At 49.6% G+C, this 19,807-nt stretch overlaps 1 protein-coding gene and 1 long non-coding RNA gene across 3 annotated transcripts; one reads left to right on the forward strand and one right to left on the reverse strand.

The window, feature by feature from the left end:
* Positions 1-8,490: 8,490 nt before the first annotated feature.
* GFER (growth factor, augmenter of liver regeneration) lies at positions 8,491-12,474 on the forward strand. Its single transcript, XM_027656682.1, has 3 exons — positions 8,491-8,699; positions 9,168-9,379; positions 9,847-12,474. The coding sequence occupies exons 1-3, from the start codon at positions 8,493-8,495 to the stop codon at positions 10,007-10,009; spliced, it is 582 nt and encodes a 193-aa protein (XP_027512483.1). The 5' UTR covers positions 8,491-8,492; the 3' UTR covers positions 10,010-12,474.
* Positions 12,475-17,316: 4,842 nt separating this feature from the next.
* On the reverse strand, positions 17,317-19,798 carry LOC113953451. Of its 2 annotated transcripts, XR_003529881.1 has the most exons (3): positions 19,721-19,798; positions 18,371-18,506; positions 17,317-18,263 (listed from the first exon to the last, which is right to left on the reverse strand). It is a non-coding gene; the product is annotated as an uncharacterized LOC113953451 (long non-coding RNA). The 2 variants fall into 2 exon arrangements; XR_003529880.1 differs by having other exon boundaries at positions 17,317-18,506.
* Between the last annotated feature and the right edge of the window lie 9 nt (positions 19,799-19,807).

Here is a 19,807-nt window from a genome sequence, read left to right on the forward strand (position 1 = left end):
GTGGGAAAACCCCTTAAACAGCACCTCCAGGGCACTTCCCGGCTCAGGAAGCCAGACAGGATCTGCTCTGTGGAAAGGGGATGTGAAGCAGCTCCCTGCTCTCCCTAGCCTTGGAATTTGACCCTCCATCCCTCTGTTCACAAAGGGTCCAGCAAAGACACCCAGCTCAAAGGGTGAGGATTTTATGGAGAGACAAGAAATCACTTCATCCAGGGAGTTTTATTAGAAGGTCCCAGTCTCCAAGGTGGCCAAGAGGGCCAGGCTCACCTTCACATGGCTCTTGGAAATATCCAGGACCAAGACTACCAACAAAGCACCTTGGATTGGTCTCCTGTCTCAGAGCAGATGCAAACCACAGTGTATTTTTAAGAGTGTAAAGGCTTAAACATGTTTACTCTGACTGGGAAAAGCCAAAGACAAGGAAAACCTTGGAGGAGCTGCAGGAAGAGGAGATGGGCAGGGAGGTTCAGAGAACACGTTGCTCTGCATTGGAAGATATGTGGATGTCCTGAAAACAAGAGCAGGAAACAGCCTTGGTCAAAGGCTTTGCTGTGTTTCACCATTCTCAGGGAATTCAAGCAGAAAGGGAGGGGTGGAAAACATGATGGAACGTTACATAAGGGAAGGTTACACAGGGGTTTGCAATCACCCAAGGCTGGAGAACCAGCCATGCAGTTTGGAGGGCCAGTTTATGGGGGAGATTGGGTTCCCTGGGAGACTGGTGGTCACAGGGGATCTCAGATCAAGGGAAATATGAGTAAAACCACTCCAAACTCAGGAAGTGGTTCCTGAGAAAATGTTCTGCAGGAGCAGAGCAGGGATGTGCGGAGGGAGGAGAACAGCCTGGCACTGCTCAGGGACACCAACCCCTCCAGTGTCATCCCAGAGGGTTCAGCTCCAGGCTCTGCAGATGTCACAGCAGTATCAGTGCCCCATCCTTGTCAAGGCTGATGTCACGAAACTGTTCCTTGGAGAACGACCTCATGAGTCAGGTCAGGTTAGTCTGGAGTGACACTGCCCATGAAACCAGAGGGAGGGATGGCCAGATTCCCTCTGGAATCCTCAAGTGCTCCTCAACACGTCCTCCACAACATCTGGCCATGCCAGGGCCATTTCTGTTGGGAAGGATGGATAACCAACTGGAATAGGCCATTAATTCCACTTCTCTGCTGGATACATTTGAACTTATACAAAACCAAGACAAAACATCGTTTTTTAGGCATTATTAAGTTTACTTTTTGACTTCTACTACTTCCAGATTATCCTGCCATAAATCAGGACCTCCTCATGGGTAATTATTAACAGAAGGGTAGGAGTGGTCTGCCCAGAAACTGTGACACTCCTCAACTATTGCTGGTCACTGCCGTTTCCTCATCAATTTACACAGCTTTGAGGGCAACAGTTACTTTTGTCTTTATATGTTTTACAAGGTACCAAACAGATCATAAAATTAACAGGTAACATGTGGGAGTGCACTGCCTGGCTTTGCCGAGATGGAGGAAACACAAGTTTTCCTCCATAACTTCCGTGATTTTTCATCCTGCTCCAAGAGAGCCCTGCCGAGGTGGAGTTCTGCCTCCTGCTCCCCGAGGAGCATCACTGTGGCCATAACTGCTCTGGGTACAGGAACATGTTTGTGTCACGGCAGGTGACTCAGGTGTTGTCGTGGGGAGTCACACCAGGCTCCCTCTCCCAGGTTGCCCATGGTTGGGAACACGGGGTGGGTCATCCAACGGCTCCAGGAACACCCACGGTCACCGGGGCTGTCCCCCCTGCTATTCCCATCACAAGAGCAGCTTCCCTTCCACGACAAATAAACACTGAGGGTCTGCCTTTCTTTGCATTCTAGTGTGGATCAGGAATAACCTAATCTGGTGGGTTTAACCAGAGTACAGCAGCCCTGGTGGGACAAGTGCCTGGAGCAATCCTTCCCTGCATCCAACAGGAGCCAGAGTAGAGTTTGAGTGATAAGGGTGACCAAAGGCAGCTCCTCACCAGCCCCTCCACAGACATTTTCCAAGTCTAACAAGCAACGGCCTCATCCCAAATGCCCACACGTGGAGAAGAGGAGGAGCTGTGTTATGAACCGCCTTTAGCACATATGGAAGTCACGTCTAGGCCGGTGAGTGACCTGTACCCTCACAGCTGACAATGTGTGGGACTCTACATCAGGGATTTCTCTTTCTATGCCCACTGTAGGAAAGGCAAAGGGAGGGAAAGGCCTCAAACCACCCTCAGGACACTGGCTGCAAGGAAGACATATGAGAAGGCACAGCCAAGGGGGGCCCTTGCCTGGAACAAGGCCTGTAGAAAAGCTCCATCTTCCCCTCCCTCACTTTCAGGATCAAAACCTGCCCTTTACTGTTCTCGAAGGTCACCTGCGATGACACACGAACTATCAGCACCTTTAATGAAAACCCCAGCTGCTAAAAGCCGATCTTAAGAGTACAAAGAGGGTTTAGACTTTTAATAAATTGAGAAACAGACCCTTATTTAAAAAGAATAATGAAACCCCAGACACTGGAGTTGACAAAAGTCTCCTTCACCTCATGAACAAAGGAAGCAGTTGAACTTTCACACAGGCTGGGATGACAGATTTTGTAGTATCTAAACAAGAATGTATTTTATTTCATCCTAATTTCAGCAGCTGCTGCAGGCTTTAAAGCATTTTTCTGTGGCCAGTGGGATCTGGTTCAGCAATCCTCAGAGATCCTATGATTCCATGACTGTGCTTGTTTTCTACAAACCCTTATTCTGCCCTTTCCATGAGCAGCCAGCACATGGAGAGGAGATGGTTCTTTGGACACTTTAATTCTCCTCTCTGTTCCAAGCCTGTCTCTGCTTTCCTCTGCCATGCTCCCACCTCAGCACAAGTCCCACTCCCTTTAATCTGCAGTATCCTGGGAGGGATCGTTCCTGGGGCATCTCTGGTTATTGCCCACCAGGACTCAGTCCCTGCTCTGGATCAGCTGATATAAAATCACTGCATCACATCAAACTGCCTGAAATGGGGCACCAGAGGGTTCATTTTCCATGAAAAGCCCTTGGGATGCAGCTGCCCAGCCCAGGGGGAGCTCTGCCTGTTGTGGGAGGTTTGTTTGCTGCCTGGGGTGTGTCAGATGGGCTCTTGTTTACCAAGCGCTTGCTGCAATAATTTCACAGCTCCTTTGTAAAAGTGGCATATTTTCCTGAGGTCATGCAGAGGACAAAAGCGTGATTCAAGAGAGAATCTTCCAGAAAGGGTAGGAATGTAACTTAAACCACTGCAGGAGAAAGTTTCCTTTCATTGCATCATTTTCTCCAAAAAAAAAAAAAGGTGTTTGATGAGTGTGTGGTCCAAGGTCAGCACAGTGTGTGAACGTGCTGGGACTCAGCCATGGGATGTGAAAGGCAGGGTGGAATTTCCAAGGGGGTTTAAGGCCTGCCCTGTGCGTTCCCAAACCCAGTGGGGGAAAACCCCAGCACCGCCAGTACAACCAACAGCAAGTGGAGCAAGTACCAGGGAACGTGGAACTCGGGAAAAATCTGTTCTTACTTCATGATAAATATAGTAAAGTGATCAGAGACAAGATCACCGTGTTCCTTCCAGATTAGTCAGAGAAGTGCTCATCCCACTCCTCCCCTTTCCTCATTCCCCATGCCATCGATGAGCAGAGCATGCAAAGTGCCTCATCTCTCCCAGGGATTCCACCAGCAGTGGCTCCAGTTAGAAGTTCACTGTATTTCAGGGCAAAGGCAAGACCTTTGTGTTCCTTGCCTCCTTCAGAAAACAGGGAAAGCAATATTTAATCTTCTCTCAAAAGCCTGGTGGGGAAAAGAGTAATGTGGAAGGAGAACTAAGTTCATTAATGATTAATTCTTATCAAGTCAACATAGCACCTGTTAGCTGAGAAAAATCTGTTCCATTGACTGAGACTTCCCGTTCAATTGCTTTGCCTTACTTCTGGAAAAAGGAATCACCCCTAATCAGGGAGATAAGGAAAAGGAGACACCAGGTGTACCTGTCCTGTATGGGACAAGTGATTTTAAAAGCTTAGCCCTCATAACAACAGGGTCATTCATTTTTAAGAGGCAAAAACGGGAGTAAGATAAGGAAAGACCCTCAAAATCCACACGGGAAACAGCTACAACATTTTTAATGGATTTCAAATAGCATCTCCTTCCTAAAGCAAAGGGTTCTGCCACCGCCGGAGATTTTGTGGTTTAGTTATCAGGAGCACAAAAAGAAATCCCCAGTTTTGTAGTTTTGTGCTCAAAATGCATGAACTGATTCCAGGGATGCTCAGAGGGAGTCTGGGAAGGAGGAGACAGACAGGAGCACGACACAAGTAGGATTGGCTGAACCAACCTGCAGAAATAATTTGGGTTTCTCCCTATCCCTGCCATTGCCAATATATACGCCACTACTCCCGGGCTCTCATTTTAATCAGCAGGAGGATCCACACACGAAAACAGCACAGATTTTAAAATGATGAACTGCATCCCTGGGTATAGACCAGGGCCTTGGTTTACCCCGTGCTCAGTCGTACACCTCAGACAGCTCTGAACACATTTCAGTGGTTCTGGATGGATCTGAACAGAGACCAACATCCCACCCGCTGGCAGTGAGGCTCCTTCCTCACGACTGGGACATCAATTCACGCTTTTGAGAAAGTTTGCAGGTGATGTATTTCTTGTACCCAAGCAGAACTGATCACTGTGATTCACTTACCTGGAAATATATGTCATTTTTTTCTGCTGCTGTTTCCTAGTTGGTGGTAATTTCTCAGACAACTGTGTGACTAATTCCTGGTGCTGGCTTGTCACTGGTTGGACTTTAGGCTCAACTCCTTACATGTAAATACAAGTCAGCTTCCTGCTGGTGTATTCCCCTGGAGAGGGAAACAGTTACATTCAAGTGGAACTACCTAAAAACCGTCACAAAAAAACTTGGGAAGAATCCTGAGAGGTAGAGGGTAAAATTTTCCCCTCAAAATATCATAGAATCATGGAATGGTTTGGGTTGGAAGGGAACTTAAAGCCCATCCAGTCCCACCCCCTTCCACTATCCCAGGTTGCTCCAAGCTCCATCCAACCTGGCCTTGGACACTTCCAGAGATGGGGCAACCAGAACCCCTCTGGGCAACCTGTGCCAGTGCCTTTATTTAAAACTTTAAAGAAATTACTGAATAGTCAGTGGTGTTTAGGTTCCCAAATGATGAAGGCTGTGAGAATATAAGTCCTTTTCCCAACCCACAGATGAGCATCCTGGGGTCAGTGCTGAGAAAAGAGCCGTGTGAGGCCTCCTTGGGATCATCCCTCCTTGTGTCTCCTCTCCTTGGAGCCAGCCCTCCTTGAGGTCACCCCTGCTTTGCTCAGGGGCTGTATTTAAGCTGGAACCTTTGCACTGTGGGGATCCCTGTGCCATGGCTTTCGCAGGGCTCAGAGGGCCAGGGAGGGTGTCCAGCCCCATTCCTTCTTCCTTCCCCAAGCCCCCACTGTCAGCTGCCTGTTTCCAAGCCCTTGCTTAGCCCTTGCAAAGATAAGAGCAGCAGATCAAACAGCTCTTCCCCTGAGAAAGGCAAACACACCCTTTCATTTTCTTCAGCCCGAGTTTTACTGGTGTTTCCTGGTAGTTACTGTCATTGGCCTCTGTGTAATTCCATTCCAGGCACGGATTCAGCAGCTCTTAGGAATGAGGCCCATACTCAGGAAGCTGCAGTGAGCCTGGTCTCACAGACCTCAGTGACTGAAAAACAGGGGCTCTGTTGGCAGCACCTGCAGCAGGAGCCCTGCAAGGAGCCACTCTCAGCAGGTGCCTGGGCCGAGGAAACCTCGTCTGGCAGGGCAGGATGGAGCCTTTGCTCCCTGCCTGGGAAGCACCAGCTCCTAGGAGGGATCATGGAATCATAGAATGCTTTGGGTTGGAAGGGACATCAAAGACCATCCAATTCCCACCCCCTGCCACAGGCAGGGACACCCTGCATTATCCCAGGTTGCTCCAAGCCCTGTCCAATCTGGCCTTGGACACTTCCAGGGATCCAGGGGCAGCCACAGCTTCTCTGGGCAACCTGTGCCAGGTTCTCCCCACCCTCAAGGAAGGAATTTCTCCCTAATATCCCGTCTGTGTCAGGAATTTGTTTAGTAACAGGCCCTACCACATTCCAGCTCCTAAATCAGTGCTGGAAGCAGAAGGTCAGGTGGGTTAGGGATGTCCAGGGGGGAGCAGGAAGGAATGCTGCCATATCCTTCTGCTCTGCACCACATTCCTTCCTTTGGATGGAATTAATTTGGCTCTGAGTTCGGATTCAATTAGAGACAGTAAAGTGAATTTCCTTGCTCTGATTTGAATCTGAGCATCTCTCCTTTTTTCCCTTTGAAATCCAAGATGATGCTGGCCCTGAGGGCAAACAGAGAAAATTGGGAGCACCTCTCCCTAAAGATTCAGCTCTGCTCCTACGGCTGACCAGGAAAGGAGCAAGGGGAGTAACACTGAGCAGGGATCTCTGTAACCAACAGCTTCTTTCCAGGTTATGAGCTTTTTCTTTTCTAATAAAAATGCTTCTATTTTAACCAACTTCATAAAATAAATCACTAATAAGGAAGCAAAGTCTGTGAACTGCCAAACCAGGAGATTGCTGTGATTTGAAAACATTTCTGCAACTATTTAATTGCTTGAAGACCAAACAATAAAGCTCTGTAGGAAATTCCCTGGGTCTCTATCTTTTTTCCTGATTTTACAAAACAAACGAGGTCAATAGAATCATTTAAAACATTTATTGGCGCTTAAGGAAAACAGATATAAAAATGTTATCCCCGCTTGACCTTTCCTTCATGTGTGAAATTCAGCTTTATAGTTTTCTAGAACTGTAGACAAAGCCATTCCAGCAGTTCCTGTCAGTCACTCACGTGGCTTCTCCCTCCCTCACGGATATCAGCAAAGAAATGTTCTCATAAAACTGCAAATAAATTTTAAAAAGGAGCACTGGTAAACAGGATGGAGATCCAGACCATCAGCTCGGTGCTCCCCAGAGCAGGAAACAGCTCAGCCATTTCCGTGTGAAGCACACCAAGTGTTGAAATCTTTTTGAAGGCAAGTCCTTGAGGGGTTTCTCTAAAATGATGCTTTTCCTACTAAACGTTTACACCACGCTGTGTTGAATATATCATATATACACACATTTATTTATATGTAAGATGATATTTTGGTCCACCTCCATCCTGGACATACATTTGTTTGTGTTAAATAAAATAATCATATTTTTCACCTGACATGAAGAGGAGAAAAGTGGGAGTGGCTACAAAATTCACATTCTGGAGCACATTTCCCACAGTGGGAGGCTTATCTTGTGGTCCCCAAACCTCTAATAGCAAGCCAAAAAGAAGGAAGAGAGGAAGTCTGTGCTGGTCCCCAAGTTTTCATTCTCTGACCCCCATCAAGAACTCCCTAAGGCCACTGTGTCTCAGAGGCTGGATGCAGGATGTGCTGCAGGTGGTCACATCTGCCAGACCACAGGATAAAGAAAAATCAAAGTGCTTTTAACATAGTGCCAAGCCACAGCTAATTAACCTTTCCAACTGGAAAGACCCAGTTCTGGAGCTCAATGGGTGCCAGACCATCTCCCAGGAGCTGGGTCACCATCCCCATGTGATCACAAGCCTGTGGCTCTCCGGGAATAGAAGGAAAACTGCCAAATGTCCACTCTAGACCAAAGGTCTGGGGCCAGGACTGGGCTCTCCACCCTGAGCAGCCCAACCCCTCCCAGCTCCAGGTAAGGGCTCGACGTGCCTGCCCTGGGTGACACGTGCCAGTGCTCTCGGAAAAAGGAAAATCTTTCCTTAATACGGATTTACAAGCACGTGACAGGTGTTAAAAACATGTAGGATTTCATATGGGCGTGCTCCGATAGAGATGCACGACTCAGAATCGAGTTATCCACTTGTTTGCTCACTAAATCGCACTGTTGATTGTATGACTGTGCTGGAGATAATGCTGAGGTGCCACTGGCACGTAGGAGAGCTCTGCCACACACAGTATGTACATACTACAGAATCCAAGAATCCCAGAATAGCTGGGGTTGGAAGGGACCTCTGGAGACCACCCAGTCCAACCCCTGCCCAGGCAGGGTCACCTGGAGCAGGTGACACAGGGACTGTCCAGCTGGGTTGGAATGTCTCCAGAGGGCGACTCCACGACCCCCTGGGCAGCTGTTCCAGGCTCTGCCACCCTCCAGGGAAAGAAGCTCTTCCTCGTGCTGAGGTGGAACTTGAGGTTTAGTTTATGGCCATTGCTCCTCGTGCTGTCACTGGCACCACTGAGCAGAGTCTGGCTGTCACTGGCACCACTGAGCAGAGTCTGGCACCATCCTCTGGCACACCCTGGAGATGTTTGTAAAACCAAAAAACCCACAAACTGGCACTCGGGCGCTCGCCGGGCAGGGCCGGGCCGGGCCCCCTCACAGCGCCCGGGCGCCAATGGCGCCGCCCCGGCCCGTGCTGCACCGCGCGCCAACATGGCGGCCCCCAGTGAGGGCCGCGCGGGCCGCGGCTCCGCGGCGTTCCCGGGCACCGACAGCGGCTCCTTCCCCTTCCCCTTCGCCGCCCCGCACGGCGCGGCGGGCAGCGCGGCGGGGGAGCCGCCCAAGAAGCCGTGCCGAGCCTGCACGGATTTCAAGAGCTGGCTCCGCGAGCAGAGGAAACAGGCGGCCCCGGGCGGCGCGGTGAGGAGCGGCTTCCCCGCGGGAGGGGCGGTGGGAGCCTCCCCGGGCACCCCGCGGGCGGCTGGCGACCTCCAGCCCCTGCAGAGTCCTCTCAGTCCTTCATCCTGCCCCCTCAAGTGTAGGGCTGCGTGAAGGAGCCGAGGACAGGTTTCTCCTCAGTGGGAGTGTGAAGGGGATGTCCATCTTCTCCTCGGGTGTGATCGGAGCTCTGCTCTTGTCCCCAGTAAGAGTGTGAGGGGGGATCTACCATGTCCCCAATGAGAGTGTGAGGGGGCTCTGCCGTGTCACCCCCCTCAGAGGGTGTGAAGGAGGCTCAAATGAGAGTTCGAGCTTCTCTGAGAGTTTAGGGGGGCTCTCCAGTGAGGGTGTGAAGGACCTGTTCCCCCATCTCACCTTCCCACCCAGCGCAAAGGGGCTGTTTCCCCACCGAACCCCGGTGTCCCCTCACAACCCTCTCTCCCGCTCCAGGAGCTGGGGGTCGCGGAGGAGAAGGAGCCCCCGCCAGACTGTCCCCTGGACAGTGAGCAGCTGGGCCGCAGCACCTGGGCCTTCCTGCACACCATGGCCGCATACTACCCCGACCGGCCCTCCGGGACCCAGCAGAGGGAGATGAGGGACTTCATCAACCTCTTCTCCAAGTTCTACCCCTGCGAGCACTGCGCTGAGGACCTGAGAGAGAGGCGAGTGCCCTCAGAGCGTTTTTGAGGATCTGAGGGAGAGGTGGTTGTCCTCAGTGTGTTTTTTGGGTACCTGAGGGAGAGAGAGATGAATGTCCTCAGCACATTTTTGTGCTGGAGGGGCTTGCCAGACATGCTGGGCTGCCACAGCTATTTTGCGTATCAGCAGCTCTTCCTGCATTTGGGGTTTGTAGCTACCTGAACTGGTTTCTTCCATTATTGCATCAATCACAGGTACACTTAGTCAAAAAACAAACACCTGTCCCCATGCTGTTGGGTTGTCTGTGTCATTTCCAGTTGCCAGGACCAGGCAGTGAATGAAGCCAATCTGCAGCTGTCAATATTCTATAGATATTTAGTGATAATTACTGTGCTCTCTCTGGGTTCTCTCTGGGACTTTGTGCCTGCTGTGGGTACTGAATTTGGTGACTATAAAGAAATAACATTTGTTTCCTCTTCCCTGCTTGCAGATTACGGACAAATCAACCAGACACAAGCACCAGGAATAACTTCTCCCAGTGGCTGTGTCTTCTTCACAACGAAGTGAACAGGAAACTGGGGAAAGCTGAATTTGACTGCTCCCGTGTGGATGAGCGCTGGCGGGATGGCTGGAAGGATGGGAGCTGTGATTAACCCGGAGGGGCTGCCTTGGGAGCCCAACAGACCAATCCAACCCTTGTCAGGGCACTGCAGGGAGACATGAGAGTCAGTGACTGTGTTTGTGTGTGTGTGACAGACTGAAAGGTGAAGGGAGATTGGAAAACCTTATCCTAATGATATTTTGATACGTGATTACACTAATGTGTTACCTGAGGGACTGAGGCCTTATGTTTGGCACAGGAATTGCCAGAACCCTGTGAGATTGAGTCACTGAGAAACTCGGGGAGACCTTTTCATGATGACATTTCCTGATTTTAGGGGCATTTGCTTAGAATTCATTTTCCCTGAACACAGCTGTGTTCTCTGCAGGCACTACCCTGATGTTTTAGAAAATGCATCTGATTAATTGTAATTTTCATTTCTGTTCTGACAGAGAAAACTCATTGACTGGGTTTAGTGCCAAGTCTGTACCCTCAGATCTCTCTTTCCAGAAACTCCAATGTTTGTTGTTAATTTTGCATCCAGCTCCTTTGATAAAAGGCCTGGGGGCAGGTACATTTAATTTAAAGACTAAAATCACGGAGCCTAGATTTCTCATTTTGGTTTTGTGTTTCAATTTATCATGTAAGAGGCCATTGCAGGAAGGGAAACTAAAGCATCTCCTCATCTGAGAAATGGAACAAAGTATCAACAGGGTGAAATTCAGATGTTTTAAGTGAATTGCTAATTTTCTTTGGATCCAGAAGTGATTTGGTGATAAGTTCAACTGAAGTACTTATTCTTAAAGCAAATAACCTCTCTGTTTCTGCTGTGAACCTTTGTCTGGCATGAAAATAGCTCGAGACTGATGACTGTGATGAAGCATAGTCAGCTTTAATTATTCTGAGACTAAATTCTTGGTTGGTACTTGCTGGCCTGGCACATACTCTGGTGTAATCCCCAGCTAAAAATCTCTCCAGAAAAGGGCTTTACAAGCCCCTGGAAGTACCTGAGTCCTGCTGAGGACTGTGATGTCAGCTTTATGTCATCTTTATTGCAGAGGGGACTCACAGGAGCCCCTCAGGTGGGTTCCTGGGTGGGAAGTGGTCAGAACCCAAACCCTCTGTATTTCCCTGAGTCAGCTGTGCTGCATCACTGTATTGGTAAGTGGGAATGTCAGAGTCCAGAGCAGTAACACTATAAATCAGTTACCCCACAAGGCACAAAACACAGGCCTGTATAAAAGGAGACACCTACAGAGTCCAAATCATTTCAAGTTCCTCCTGTAGGTTGTGATCTCATCCCTTCCTGCACTTCTGGCTGGGAGAAGTTTGCACAAACCCTGACAACAGCAGGTTTTTTTCCTCCTGTGCTTCCTGCTGAGGTTTTGTTGCACATTTTAGTGAAGCTTCCTTATTTCATGTCCCCCAGCACACCTGTAACTTTACCCTTGCTTTCCTAGTGAGCATTAACTGGAAATGTTAATGGTGCTGCTGTAATTGGAGTGATGAGAGCTCTTGTCTGAGACGTTGCTCCTCACACCTGTGTGTGGGGCTCCTCAGTGGTTAGAAAACCAGTAACAACTTTGGAAACACATTGTAATGGTTTTATGGCACAGGCAAGTCCTTTCAAGTCAGACCTGTTAAAACAAGATGGGACATTTTATGGACTGGTGACTCCTGAACTCTTTATAAATGTCCCTAAACACAACCCCAGCCAAAGTGATGATAAGGTACTGCAGGAAGTGTGAGATCTGTCTTTTGATTGAAGGTATCACTCAGTTTATTAGAAGTGCTCAAGAACATTTTCCTCTCAGCATGTTGAGGTTTTTGGAACAAATAAATCCCAGCCAAGATTTTTGTGGTTTTGGTAATAAATTCAGTCCCCAAAATGAAGCACAGTGGTATCCACTAGTGAGGAGGGGACCAACAAAAAAGCATTTACTAGGAGTGTAGGGAGGAAAAGGAGTGTGAATCCTGCTCTAAATCAGGGGGAGCAGCAGTGGCAACACACAGTTTTGGTCACCTTGTGTGGTTCAGGGAGGTGGGGGAGGTGAGTGGGAGGAAAAGTGTGTCCTGTCCTGGCAGGGGTAGGGAAGAGCCTTAAAACTGAAGTTGGCATCTCTAGCAAATGCTTCCCAAAAATGAGGCCACCAGCTGTGGCTGCCAGGATGTTTTTAGGGCAGATTCTATCTTTGCTAAGTGGCCATTTGGTAAAATCTGTGCTTGCACTCTGTTCTCTCATGTTTTTAGCTTGGCAGAAGAGCTTTGACTTACACATTTCTCAGGCATATCCTCAACTCTGTGGACTTGACTATGTGAGGAGAGGGAGGATTTGTTTTGCTGCTCATTTGTACCACAAGTTTTAATTTTAGGTAAGGAATTTCCACTGGAGATACTTGTACTCATGTACAGAAAATAGTGAGTTCTCTAAACGCACTTGATTAAATCTAGTTTTAAAAATCTCTGTATTCAAATTATATTTCCCGTTGATGTAAAAATAATAAAGCAACTGAGTTCATTCCTGGTTCCTACTGAATGGGATGGTAGGAAAAGGGATTATACTGTGCTGGTGTGTCTAACCTCTGCATGCCAACATATTCCAGTTATATCTCTGTATATTTATATATAGATATATACTGTTGTATTTTAGCTTGATGGCTCAGGTGAGGTTCTGGGATTCTGTGTGGATTGATCAGACAAGGTGGGGCTGCTCCTGGTCCTTTTTTGTTGTGCTGCTGAACTGATGGAATTCTCTGCAGGCCAAGGAGCTACAAAAATTCAGGGATTTTGTACACTGGGTCCTGTCAGGTCAGAGTTTGGTTTTATGTGGAGACTAGCAGGAATTTTGTTGGGATCCCAGGATTTTTTTACTTGCTGACAGCATTAAGGGCAGTGTTGGCGTTGGGAGCAGCTCGGATCTTGCTGATTTGGAGCAGGGTGGCTCAGGACATTTGTAGTGTCACCTCCACCACACGAGCATGCACATCCCATCCCATTTCCCAGGAAAGGGAAGCTGCTTCCTTTCCATACCAGGAGCCCTTGTGAGGAGGAGCAGGGCCAGGAGCAGGTGCTGCCCAGGGAGCTCGTGGGGCCTTGCTTGGGAGCTGCTCCTGTGTAACAGGTACCTGACCAACCTTGCAGCTTCCCAAATTCCTCGCTGTTTCCATGGTTTGCATTCACAGCTGGAGTTCATTTTTATTTTTTCCTTCTTGTGTTTTCTCAGAAAGCAAAGAGCAGGGAGCCACGAGGGACTCGTCCCCTCCACGGATGGCAGGCAGAGTTGCTAAGCAAGTAACAGTGCAGATGTTGGCAGAAGCACCACTGTGCCTTTGACATTTTTCCAGGGATTAGCTGTTCCTCTGCAGTGTGTTGGGTGTACACAGTGTCCTGTTTACAGTAAGATTCACAGGAATTGCTTTGCTTCTGTGTCTTTTGCCTCAGCCTGTTCCAGGCAGTGTGTGATATTCTTCCTGTTGGAGTTTCACAGGCTTGCAGAGGGGAGGGTTTAAATTTTGGGTTGGGTTTTTTTGCCCCTTCCCATCATTATTGATTTGGTTTTCCATTCCTGGCTGTTCAGGGTTTATATCTGAATGATGGAGAGGAGCAGTGGAGTATTTTGTGTAGTCAGGATTAAGCACTTCAGTAGAAACAGCCAACAGGGTGGTGTGGAGTCAACTCTTGACTTCGTAGACTAATAGAGAATATAATGAAACAGGGAAAGCAAACCTTGGAAGGCTAAGGAAAGCAAAAGAAAGCTAATGGAGGGAGGGAAATCAGCAGTTAGAACACAGAACTGTCCAAGGGGACGAGGGTCAGCGTTGGGATCAGCTGGGACACTGCCCTGGATTGGCACATCCCACAGGGAAGTGTTCATGAACATTTATGCTGCTGCCAGGCTGGCTGTCACTCAGTTCAGGTGGCTTCTGTGTCACTGCAATGTGCTTCACAGGGAAAATTTGCTTTACAGTTCACCAAGCCAGCAGCAGAGGGCCACAGAGGATGGATTTCGTTGCATTTCCGTTATTTCCTTGTATTTCCTTGACTTCCCCATCTCTTACTCCTCTCTGGAACAGGCTGCTGCAGATACCACGTTTTACCTCACCCTAATCCCTTTCCTGTGATGTTGGGAGGAGATTTTTGTACTTTCGGTTACTTTTCAAACTACTGTGCAAACCTCTTGTAAAATTACCTAAGTGAGGGATGTTATTTCTCTTCCTGCAGCTGAAATCTGTGCTTGAAAGCATAATAAAACACTGGATTCTGTTTCCAGCACGTTTCCTACCTGATCTTCAGCCCATAGTTGGTCAGATATGGAGAAGTTCTGGCTCTTTTTGACCATTAAAAGATTGGAAAGGGTGAATTAACTTCACTGGATAATTCTGTGACAGTGACTTTCTTAATAGGAGCTTGTGCACAGACTGACATGGGTACAGGAACAATACACAGCAGTCATGAAACAGGAGCATTTCCAGTCAGAGAAGGGATCAGACTTCCTTGGAATGGTTGTCACCTGCTCTGGATGCTTTATAGAGGCAAAAGGAAGATCACAAGGCAGTCATGACTCCAGCAAAGCTGTTCCTTTGGAGGTTGAGGGATGCAGCCCAGCCCTGCTACATGGAAAAGGTAGGAAGAAAACCCACAGAGTTTTGTGGGAGCTTTGCTTTGGATTAGGAGATCTGTGAGAAAGAAAACAGCTGAGTTAATTTAATGTCTGTCCCACCAGGCAGTTATTTCAAAGCTTCCATGTTTCCCTGTACACCAGTGTCAGGTGTCCCAGTTCTGGATGGGCACTTGCCTTTTGAGTTACAAGAGTGGTCAGGCAAAGCTGGGCTTTCCCTGCTTCTTCCACCCCTAACATCTGGCCCAAGCCACCAGGAGTGCAAAAAAAGTGGATTCAGTGACTGTGCCTCTTGTCCTGCTGCTTAGATGGGGTAAAAGATATGCAAAGTGTGAGACAAGGCTCGTGGTTGGAGACTCCAGAGATCAAAATTCAGTTCTTGGCCACAAGCTTCTTGCTAGACACAGGTAAGTCACTTCATCTTCTGTAGCCACACTTCCACTTCTGCAAAATGGGGATAAAAATAGAGTTTCAGCAGCCTTTGCCTGTGTTCCATATTTAGATGAAAACCTCTTTTAATGTGCTTGTGCTGCACAGCCCTGGGCCTGAGAGTATTCACAGTTATAAAATAACTCAGCTCCATCCATCCCACAAATCTCCTTTACATCAGGTTACATCCTTCTTGTCAGTCTGAGGGCCCATTAGTGTTATGTTCAGTTAAGAAATTAAGCTTTTCTTGTTTTCAGTCTAACACTGCAAACACCTCATTCATTACACAAACACTGTGGCCCTTATTTCCCCCAGGAAAATTTTGTTTTGTGGTGTAACACGAGCAGAAATGGCACTGCCAAAAAGGCTGAGCTGGGAGAGCTCTCCTGGCAGCAGAACGAGAGCTCAAGTGAGAATTGTGGAAGCTCTTCATGTCTGGGCATGGCTTGAGCTGCCCTGTGCCCTTGGACCTGCCAGCTCTGCTGCCCTGGTGCCACACCTGCAGGGAGCAGGGGACAAGCACCAAAGCCATCTGGTTGGTCAGGCCCTGCACGAGGGGACTGGTGTGGTCCCAAGGAGGCCAGTCTGGAAAACCCCAAAGGATCCTATTCCCCTTTTCCAGCAGAGTGGTGAGCAGTGGCTGAATCAGATCAGATTACTGGTTTGCCAAAACCCCCCAACCGTTTGACGCTGTGGAATATTTGGAGAAGCAGCAAATACCAAGTTGATGAGCTGTTGAGCGCATGGGCAGGGGCACGGTGTTGTCACCAGTGTCACAGTTGCACCACTGAGAGGCATTTTGAAACCCTCTGGGGTTTTGTTCAGTTTGGGTTTTATGCAAGCACTGAGATATCAGCTCTCCTGTTCAAAGCCAGTGCTCCCTCAATCCGCTGAGTTCTGTTACCCCGAAGTTCAGTCAGTAAAGTTTTCCAGGTATTTTCTGGCACACTTCTCCTGGGTTTATCCTTGCACAGTGACTGCTGGATCCCACCTGAGAAACGGCTGCCTTTCACAAGTGGATGAGTAACCAGCTCAGAAATGATCTTCCAGATATTTTTGGATCTCTTAGGGTGGAAGGCTTCTAGAGCTTTCTAGTGATAGTGAGGTAAGGTGTTGCTCACCAGGAAGTCCATTCTCTCTGCCATTGGGCACTATGGATTTCTAAGCTCCTCTCAACACTTCCATGAGCTCTAATGAATGGCAAGCAAAGCACTTCAGAGCAACAACTAAATGAACATATCTCAAAGTGCTACTTCAGGCCTGCTGCCCAAGGAATGGGAAGGACAAGCTGTTTTCCCACCCACACCTGTGCCAGAGCTGGGTCAGACCTCGGGGAGCTGCTGGGGTCGGTGGGCTGGGAATGTGGCCGGAGCCTGGGCAGCTCCCTGGGGCTGGCACTGGGTCCTGCACACCGGGATTGCTGAGCCAGAGCAGCTGCACTCCAGGCACACTGTCAGAGCTGCTCTGAGAACAAGGCAGCTGCACATCACTATTCCCACCTGGAGCACCTCTGGGGTCCCCACCACAGGGAGTTGTGGACCTGTTGGATGAGTCCAGAGGAGGCCACTGAGTTGATCAGTTGCTGGAGCCCCTCTGCTGAGCTGGGTATGTTCACCTGGAGAAGAGAAGGCTCCAAGGAGACCTCAGAGCCCAGTCCAGTGCCTAAAGGGGCTCCAGGAGAGCTGAAGAGGGACTTGGGACAAGAGCCTGGAGTGATAGGACAAGGGGAATGGCTTCCCACTGCCAGAGGGCAGGGTTAGATGGCTTATTGGGAAGAAATTCTTCCCTGTGAGAGTGGTGAGGTCCTGGTACAGGTTGCCCAGAGAAGCCGTGGCTGCCCCATCCTTGAAAGTGTCTCAGGCCAGGTTGGAGAGGACTTGGAGCAACCTGGGCTAGTGGAAGGTGTCTCTGCCCATGGAATAGGGGTTGGAACGAGATGGTCTTCAAGGTCCCTTCCAACCCAAACCATTCCAGATTCTACAACTATTTTATTTCAGAGCTATTAAGTAGAAAATGTGTTGTTTTGCCTGCCAAATCAGGAGCATCCCACTGCCACAGAGAAAATTCATTTGGTCCTGCTGAAGAAAACACACTAACTGGTCTTGTCCATTATTCAGCTTCTTATGGGCCAGGTCCCAATCCTGGCCCTTGGCTGAGTGGGTAGGGCTGACCTGAACAGGTTTTGAAGAAGGAGAAAGCCCCCCACCTTGTCTCCTCCGGGTTGTCATGTCCATGTAATTATCCCTGAGTAAAACCTGATTGCTTTTTTGTGGTGAAAATGAAGGTTAAGAAGTCAGCATGACTACAAGAAGCAGGAGGCAAATCCATACCTTTAATTAAACTCCTGTAAAATCGGAACACGGACAGATCTCAGGTGCTTGTCTGTGTGCTGCTGTTTGTTCCCTGTCACTGAAATCCAGGGGGAGTGGTAAATGCAGCCAGAACTTGTTCAAACTGAACTGATGCTCTGGAAAGTGCCATTTCCAAATGCTGCTGTTCTCCATTTGATGGGGACAATGTTGAAGGTGCAATATCCATCCCTGTTATTGGCTGGCTCTGTGTATCCGTTGATTTGCAGCAACGGGAAGTGAAACAGAAAAAGCAGTTTGTATGTGGGCTGGAGATACCTCCTGAGCTTTATCTGTGCTGTAGCAAGAGAAGAAAACTGGCACCCCATGACGTGAGAAATGATTGTACAAACACTGCACACAGCACAGGTTGCAGGGATGAAGAAAGGGGAGAAGTTTAGGAGCAGGGATATCAGTAGGGACCTTGCCTGATGCGCCATGGTCGTGCCTGGAAGTGTATAAGCCATGTTTTTGTCTGGAAATGGTGATGATTTCTTCTACAGTAACATCTGAAAAGTTCAGGCAGGATCCTGGTGCTTTGTGCTTTGCATTGTCTGAAATATCCCTGTCCCAGCTGGGACAGGTGGGCTGGGCAAGACATTTTAGAAAGGGGGAGAATTGAAGTGTCTTCCCCAACATCATGAGAAAACTAGGAGCAGATCCCAGAGGTCCAGATGATTCCCTGTGCAGTAGCCCCGGGAACATGCTGCTTCCCTGGCACTGGGCACCGTCAGGGAGCAGGGCAGCCCTTTGCCATCGTGGCTCTGGGCTGATGGATTCGGGATGGTTTGTTCTCAAAGCATGAAACTGATTTTCGAGGACGCCGGAACAGCTGCTTCTAAACTGCCGAAGCTGATTGAAAATCCCACCTGGGGTAATCCCTTCCAGTTAATTTGGCCTTTGTTCCTGACCTGCAATTCAGGGATGAGCTGGCAATGATGCTCCTGGCACTGGGGTGCAGTGCCTGGCCAGCTCCGTGAGACATCGTGCCAGAGGAAAGCAGGAGGGACCAGCCCACCATTGTCTCCATGGCCATTTCGGTTTTGCACAGTACAGCGTGATGTCTGCTGAGCTGGTGGCACTGAGGAATGAAAGGCTGGGTTCTGCTTTTCCTGCTGGGACTCAGAAATAGGCCCAGAGAGATGATGACTCACCTGTAATTGAGAAAAACTGCGTGGCATCACCATGAGCTTTAACAGTTAAATCCTGATCCCACCTGCCAGAGGGAACAGGCTGGCAGAGCTGCCACGGGCCAGAATGAGCTGGAAACGGGGCCAAGCGCACGGGAATCCTCAGCTGTGTGCCAGCCGTGTGTGTGAGGGGCTGGGCACACCTGGACACAGGTACCCCCTGTGGTGTGGCAGCAACGCTGGTCCCTGCAAGGGGAGATGGAGCTGCAGGGACAGCAGGTGGGAGAAGAGCTGGCCGAGGAGCCGGGAGAAGCCCCTGACCCCACAGCTCCGCATGCTCCTCCCTGCGACGTTCCTGCAGCTCCCGTCCCAAGCACGGATGATGTCAGAGTTGTCATGGCATCGGTATCTATGGAACCAGGATCATCATCACGGTGCTAGGAAAACTAACTCAGGAGATGGTCCTGGAGCCGCGGGGGAAACTCCCTTCCCAGTAATTGAGGGTTTCCCTCTAAGGCTCTTCTTTTCCCTCCTTCCCACTGTCCATGGGGAGGGAGCAGGATGGGGGCTTGGCCTCCTGCAGTCCCCTGGCAGATCTGGGTGCCCCCTGTCCTGCGTGAGGAAAGCAAGAGCTTTGGCCCTGTCCATCTTCACTTCCCTTTTCTTGCACCAGCTGTGGGTGTGGAACAGCGACGAGCGGTCGCCAAACCCTCCCCTCTGCTCTCAGGGAGGTCCCTGTGATCGGCCATGGAGCCTCCTGTGCCATAGCTGAGCCTCTGAGGGTCCCCCAAGGGGTGACAGCCACCCTTTCTGGGGGGCTGGACACAGACAAGGTGTTGTCTGAGGGTCAGTGTCTGCAGCAGAGCTGAGCTGAGCAGCGCAGTGACCTCCCCATGCTGCAGGCATGGCATCTCCCTCCTGCCAACAGCCTGGGCACTGGCAGGGCGTGGGGCTGCCCTGGCCATAGCACAGGTAGCCCCTGCCATTGTGCAGTGACACTGGTGACAACACCCTGTCCCTGCCTATGCCATGTTATCCCCAGAAGCAGCACAATGACCACAGGACAGTAATTCCTGGAATAGCACAGTGACCCTGGCAGTGGCAAGGCACCCTGGCAGTACCGTGGTGTCCCCAACCACAGCACACTGTCCCCAGCTGTGGCACGGTGACCATGGCCATAGCATGGAGTCCATGGCCACAGCACAGTGACACTGGTTGTCCGTGGTGCCCATACCCACCTGCCGGCGACACTGTCACAGTGTCACAGTGTCACAGTGCCCGTGCCCACAGCCCGGCGACACTGTCACACTGTCACAGTGTCCCAC

This window comes from Corapipo altera, unplaced genomic scaffold, assembly GCF_003945725.1.
Source record: "Corapipo altera isolate COAL_440 unplaced genomic scaffold, ASM394572v1 104, whole genome shotgun sequence".
Classification (NCBI taxonomy): Eukaryota; Metazoa; Chordata; class Aves; order Passeriformes; family Pipridae; genus Corapipo; species Corapipo altera.